The 6,712-nt window shown below is 41.5% G+C and overlaps 1 protein-coding gene across 1 annotated transcript; it reads right to left on the bottom strand.

Annotated features, from left to right (window-relative positions):
• Positions 1 to 993: 993 nt before the first annotated feature.
• LOC147461017 (uncharacterized) lies at positions 994 to 6,122 on the bottom strand. The gene is made up of 3 exons (XM_086499974.1): positions 5,778 to 6,122; positions 5,546 to 5,692; positions 994 to 1,254 (listed from the first exon to the last, which is right to left on the bottom strand). The coding sequence occupies exons 1-3, from the start codon at positions 5,895 to 5,897 to the stop codon at positions 1,216 to 1,218; spliced, it is 306 nt and encodes a 101-aa protein (XP_086356100.1). The 5' UTR covers positions 5,898 to 6,122; the 3' UTR covers positions 994 to 1,215.
• Between the last annotated feature and the right edge of the window lie 590 nt (positions 6,123 to 6,712).

Raw genomic sequence — 6,712 nt, 5'->3', positions numbered from 1 at the left:
CGTCGTCGGCCCGTGGATAGCTTCCTCGAGAAGTTTTACGCGCTACCAACTCCTCCTTATTGTAGAAAAAACACACTAGTATTGATAATAGTGAAAATCGCTGCACTATGTACATGTTGTCCTACCTGTACACATGTGGGCCCCACGTAACCACCTGGCTCTGGAAAATGGGCAATTCTTCATTTGATGCACCATGCATGTATATGTACATATGCGCAATCCCTTGCTCCAAAAAACTCCTGACAACGCTGCACTTCTCCGCACACGATTCCAACCACCGAAGCACACGTAGCGTCAAGATGAAGCTCTCACTCTCTCTCTTGTACACAGTACGCTCTCACAGACTTCAAACTTGTTTTGAAATGACAAAAGGTTTTTTCATTAAGGTCAAAAAGTGGTATATATACCTTACAAATTCTCAAACCCTAAAGTTCCAAAATCAACCATCTACTCATTCTAACTATCAAAACTGGGATACAATCTGGAAACTTCTGTAAGTCCCAATATTTACAACGTGAAAAATCGGGTTTTCCTCATTGAATGAATAATTACAAAAAATAATAGTTCCGAGTAGTTAGATGCCGTGGGGTGTGTCCAGCTTCTAACACTTGCCTGTCTCTAACACGTGAGAGGCTTCATTTTGCATTGGAGAATGCGCTACGCTATGTATTATTTTGCAATTGTAGGCAGATTGCGCTCAGATTTTTGCGATGAAATCCTCTCTTCAGCGCGCATCTTCTGCACCTCCTTCGACTCGAATCTGATAATGGGGGAGGGAGCTATAGCCAGCGCCTCTTAGCTGGCCCACCACTGGCCCCTTTACCCTAGTATAGATTTCATGTTTATGCCATGCTTCACATTCATGTTGCATTGAAGAATCAATAGTGTATCTTGCAGGTGCCATGAGAGCAAAGTGAAGCTCTTGGTATGTCACAGGAACAGAATAATAGAGATAGACAGCAAAAGATAGAGAAAGAGTTCTTTGTATTGATGAATTTTTGCAGAGTTTTGATACAATAGAGGAGCAATTGAATATGGGTGCACTCCGTTGTACAGAGTTGGAACCTCCCGACCACCCCCGAGCTTCAGTTCGCTTGCATGCAGTGCCTCACTCGCACTCGCAGAAGAGGAGATCTGTGCCCCAAACGCACCACCCGTCGTTCCTTTACTCTTCTTTTCCTCGAAAAGCATGCGGCTTCTCAAAATAGCCGCTTTTTAGGCGTTCGATCGACTCGATTTTTGCACCAAGTATACCTGCGAGAATAAGATCCGTAAAGGTTACATTTTTAAAACTTTCAAGTTCCAAAATTTCCAGTTGTCTTCAACTGAACATAACTCCCAAACGGAGCCAAAACAACCCAAGTCCGTCTCACACAATCTTGTTGCTCTTGTTGCGCTCTTTGACGGCTATGTGATGCAAAATTTCCATATCCTGTTTTGATTTGCTAAAAATCAACATGCAAAACAACATTTTCTACAAAAACGATGCAAAAACAACAAATCTCACTTTTTCCTTAATCTTTGGCCCTCAACGAGCATCAAAACATCAAAATCTCTAAAAACTCAGAGAACCAAAGTTGTTCCTTATAACACAGTCTTCAATCGCTTCATACATCACTTTTCCAAAATCACACGTTAACACCTTCAAAAATGACCTAGAAAGTGCCTTCCGGCTCAAAAACTTTTATTGGACGAAAACAATCCACACATCCTTCTACACAGTGGACCAACTTTAAAACGACCAAAACTTCCTAGAAAAACAAAATTTATTGCTAAAACACTTCAAAAATCAACTCATGTTACATGGTACAACCTTTGGTGAGGCAAAAGAGCATCCTTATCTTTGTAGATTTGTGTTGAGATCCATGTGAAAAGCTTTCTCCTATGAAAGTTAGTGAAGGAAATCCCATTCTCTTTTTTGTTTGATTTTATGTTCACATAGATGGAGACAAGTCTCTCATAGAGAAAGCACTGTATAACATCGTTATTTTCATGTCGAGCAACATCATCCAGTATTTCTCCACTCCCTTCAAAAGAAGAAAGACATTAATAGACTTCAAATTTCCAAAACCCTCTTTGGACATTGCTACCTAAAGCATAGTGAGAGATGATAGTACCTGCGACATGCTCAAGTGGTGTGATGAATTAGCACCAAAAGCCTTTCCATACCTAACTCTCCAAAATGAAATCAAGGTCCTTGCAACCTCAATTGCATCATTTTGTCCAACCATGATCTCAAGTATAGTTGAAAAAGAGGTGGGCTTTATCGATTAATAAGAGGCCAACATCTTGTATATCAGCAAACAACCCACCTCACATAATATAAATGGGAGACACCATTGAATAAATTTCTAATTATCTTTTGCCTTGTAACTTTCATGATATTTATTGGAATATCTTGGCCAACGACTATATCGCAAGACTGGAGGGACATAGCTTAGGGCTCTTGTTGTGATATCATCAATCTTGTGTTTCATGTCAGCTGTTGAGTTTCTCATCAAAAGCGTGACATACTTCTGAAAAATATTCAAAAAGAGAATGTGCATTGTATCATAGACAAGATCCAATGATAAATCAAAACCAGATCTTGGAATGTCCATGATTTGTAAGCCAAAAGTAGAGCACAAACTTTGATATTTAGCATCAGCCTCTTGGTGCCTCTTATATGTGGACGGAGCCACAAACCTACCACCATAGCACTGTATGTGTTAGAAAATATTACGTAGCTAAATAGATATTTGAGTAGATTACTTAATGGAGAGATATAAATTTCACACACAAGAGATTATAGAGTAGAGAGAGAGAGAGAGAGAGAGAGAGAGAAAGAGAGTACACACGATATACGTGATTCACCCAATGTGGGCTATGTCCACGCGAAAGCAGCCACTCAATGGCTTTAGTACTTCAAAACAAGAAGTATTTTACAAAGGGATTATACCCTTCCTAGAGCTCCCGCCTTGCTTCACTCTCACCACCTCACACCCACCTTGTTGCATCAAATTCACACTATATAATGTGTGTAGAAATGGCTTGCTTTTATAGGCCAAAAGGGCTGCCCTCTCTCATGAGAGGCAGTCATGTGTAGCCGCCCTTGTGTAGATAATTCCAAATCGAACCCTCCAATCCGCCCATGTGTGGCCACCCTTGAGAAGACAAGTCCACTTTTGAATTCGGCCACCGGCCACCGGCTATTGACTTCCGACCATCGGTCACCGGCCATTGACTACCGGCCACCGGCCAACCGACCGTTGTTTTCCGACCACTTTCCGACCTCCGTCCGGCCATAATATTCCGACGAAAATGAACATTCCGGCAAAGGAAAAAAAAAGTATCAGGGCCTTCCGTCCCCGAGGCCCCTAAAGTTGCCCCTGAATTTTGGCCGTGAAAAATTTGGTTTCCAACGAGTGATTTTCCTTCACGCATGATGGCTTCTCCTCATAATGGGGGCCTTACAAATATGCATTTTTACCACAAAAAATTACAAGGGGTAAATCAGGCTCCATACTTAACAGTATGCTCTACAATTGCACCAAACTCTTTGTTGCACTTGATTTGATGGCACAAACTCAACTATTGTTTCAGCATTTCGCAAGGTGTCACAACGGTTTTTCTAAAAGCTTTCTTTTGTGACACTTGGATATAAAATCTCCATCCCGTTTGCAACGAAGATGTTCATAGAAATTTCGTTTACTAACATATTGGTAGCCAAGAGAGCTATGCTTACACTTATAATTGCATCGACATCTTTGCAAGGATACATCTCTTTGATCCATCTACTCAAACACTCTGGAAGCATCTGGTTAGACTCTCTCTCTCTCTCTCTCTCTCTCTCTCTCACACACACACACACACACACACACAACAAGCTCCAATCATTCCTACTTCAAAACAACACAAGTCTATCCCATAAGCACTCCAAGTATGGCCCGCAAGTATGGCTCGTAAGTTCTTCAATTCAGACAAGAAACGCAGTCAACGGTAGTCTTCACAAGGCCCTAACACCATGTGAGAATGGGGAGCCTAAGATGTGAATATCAAAGAGCAGGCTGAATTTAGCACCATCTCTTGGATGAATATTTAGACTCTCTCATTGTCGTGCCACCCTGAAATCGTGCTCTGAAAACTCATCCCAATCAACCTAAAACAACCGTGCTTTAAGAAAAACACAAGTTCTTCCTATAAGTTATCCAAATATGGACTGTAAGCTCATTACTTCAGACAAAACACGTAGCCAATGGTAGTTTTCACAAGGCTTTAGCACCATGTGGGAATGGGGAGCCAAAGGTGGGAATGTCAAAGAGTGGGTTGAACTTAACACATCTCTCGGTTGAATATCCGAACTCTCATGTTCTGAGAACTCATCCCAATCAGCCTAAAATAGCCCGTGCTTTGCCAAAGTGCAAGTCTAGCTAGTAAGCTCATCAGTTCATACAAAAAATGCAGCCAACGCTAGTTTTCACAAGGCTTTGAAACCATGTGAGAATGGGGAGCCGAAGATGGGAATATCAAAGAGCGGGTTGAACTTAACACCATCTCTTGGTTGAATATCTAGACGCTCTTGTGCTCTAAAAACTCATCCCAATCAGCCTGAAACAATTGTGCTTTAGAAAAAACAAATGTCTGGCCCGTAAGCTATCAAATTATGGCCCGTAAGCTCATTACGTTAGGCAAAACATGCAACCAATGGTAGTCTTCACAAGGCTCTCACACCATGTGAGAATGGGGAGCCAAATATTGGAATATCAAAGAGTGGACTGAACTTAGCACCATCTTTCAGCTGAATATCCAACCTCGCATACTTTGAACGCTTGCCCAATTAGCCTGAAACAGACATGTTTCAAAAAAAAATTCAAATCTGACTCGTAAGCTCACCATTTTAGACTAAAAACGCAGCCAACGGTAGTCTTCACAAGGCTCTAGCACCATGTGAGAATGGGGAGTTGAAGATGGGAATATCAAAGAGCGGGTTGAATTTAGCACCATCTCTTGGATGAATATCTAGACTCTTGTTGTCATGCCGCTCTGACATCCTGCTCTGAAAACTCATCCCAATCAGCCTAAAACAGCCGTGCTTTGAAAAAAAACACAAGTTTGGCCCATAAGCTATCCAAATATGGCTTGTAAGCTCATTACTTCAGACAAAACACGCAACCAATGGTAGTCTTCATAGGGCTCTAAGAGCATTTCAAGATGGGGAGCCAAAGATGGAAATATCAAAGAGTGGGTTAAATTAACACATCTTTCAGCTGAATATCCAAACTCTCGTGCTCTCAAAACTCATCCCAATCAGCCAAAAACAGTCGTGCTATCAGAGAGCGTGGTTCTTTAGGGTGGACGGGGAAAGCATTGGGCTTTTGGCTATGAGAGAGTAGAGAGACAAAGAGGAAAAAAGATTGAAACAACAAGAAATTTATAGCACAAATGCGATCCAACCCAATTTTCCAATTCATGTACAAAATATGGTTGAAAGAGACCCTCAATATTCATCAAATCTCTAATAGAAAACCCTGGGTAATGACAGAATCTCGAGAAATGGCACCCATACATGTTGAATTCCTATTGCCCGGCCCTCCAACCGATTATAAGGTTGATTCTTGCCCGCTGCATGCTCAAGCCATCGTTGGCGGCATGTGAACCCGCAATGATCACAGATTGGTCTTGATCCAAGCTTTCGAATCCAAACCCTTTGTACCTGCAATCACCCAAATACTTCTCTATTGACATACCCTCATGTAATCTCATTCTAAAAAAGATACCCTTGTCACGCATCAAATAACCTTGAGGTCGAGCATGTCCATCATCTTCTTTGCCTGTGTTTCTGCTCTTTGCTTCACCTTTGTGGAGAGTACGAGATGATGTCCCCCAAAAAATTTCCTACCTATATCGCAAGAGAGCATATTCGCCAAAAGACTGAATGCATGAGAGAGAGAGAAATGTTGAATTCTTTCTCAGCTTGTGAAAATCCTTCCCTTGTCCTTTTCTTCTTCTTCCTCTCTCCCCCCTCGTCCTTTTCTTCTCGTTCTTCTTCTTCTCCCTTTCTCTTCCTTCCTTTCTTCTTCTTTCCTTCTTTTTCTTCCTCTCTTCTTCTTCGCGACTTCTTCTTTTCCTTCTTCCCTTCTTTCTTTTTCTAGCTTTGCATGACATGCAACATTTTAAAAACAAAAAAAAGGGCTGCTTAGCCCAAGAGGGCAATAGCGACGTCGCCCAAAAATCTCACCCTTTCACATCCATTAAAAAAAAACCCTCCTTCAGGCGGCCATTTCCATGGCCCTTGGGTCGCCTTTAACTCCATATTTTCCATGCACATTCAACCAAGATATTTCTTATCATTACACACATCAGTCAAAGCACCATCGGTCTGCCTTTTCACTGCCATGTTGGACATTCCCCGTAATCAATACTCTCCAAGAGTCAAATTTCGCATTGAAAGCTTATCACAAACTTTATGTGTGTTCATTAAAGAACCACATATAGAATACATATAAACCAGGTCAACTCGTTTTGCCAATAGCCTAGGCAACACAATTTGGTCCAAAGCACTGCCAAACAAAACATCTTTTCCCGGAATTTTTTCGACCACACCCTACTCCATGCATTTTGAATGATGACATTGCAAAGAGATACCCCATCTAGAAGTTTATTTGCTTTTGTAAAAGCATCACATATGGCATGTTGATAATCCAAAAAATCCCAAGATTAGCTTGCTCTACCC

This window comes from Adiantum capillus-veneris, chromosome 3 (assembly GCF_014529385.1).
Source record: "Adiantum capillus-veneris isolate H3 chromosome 3, ASM1452938v2, whole genome shotgun sequence".
Taxonomy (NCBI): domain Eukaryota; kingdom Viridiplantae; phylum Streptophyta; class Polypodiopsida; order Polypodiales; family Pteridaceae; genus Adiantum; species Adiantum capillus-veneris.
Note: the sequence above shows the minus strand (reverse complement) of the source record. Positions and strands in the feature narration are given on the sequence as shown.

Coding starts and splice junctions, on each gene's coding strand:
- LOC147461017 (XM_086499974.1), bottom strand. CDS start 5,897: ATGCTCTCTTGCGATATAGGTAGGAAATTTTTTGGGGGACATCATCTC. Junction 5,693..5,777: donor TGGACATGCTCGACCTCAAG/GTTATTTGATGC, acceptor GGGTGATTGCAG/GTACAAAGGGTTTGGATTCG. Junction 1,255..5,545: donor GGGCAATAGGAATTCAACAT/GTATGGGTGCCA, acceptor TTATTCTCGCAG/GTATACTTGGTGCAAAAATC.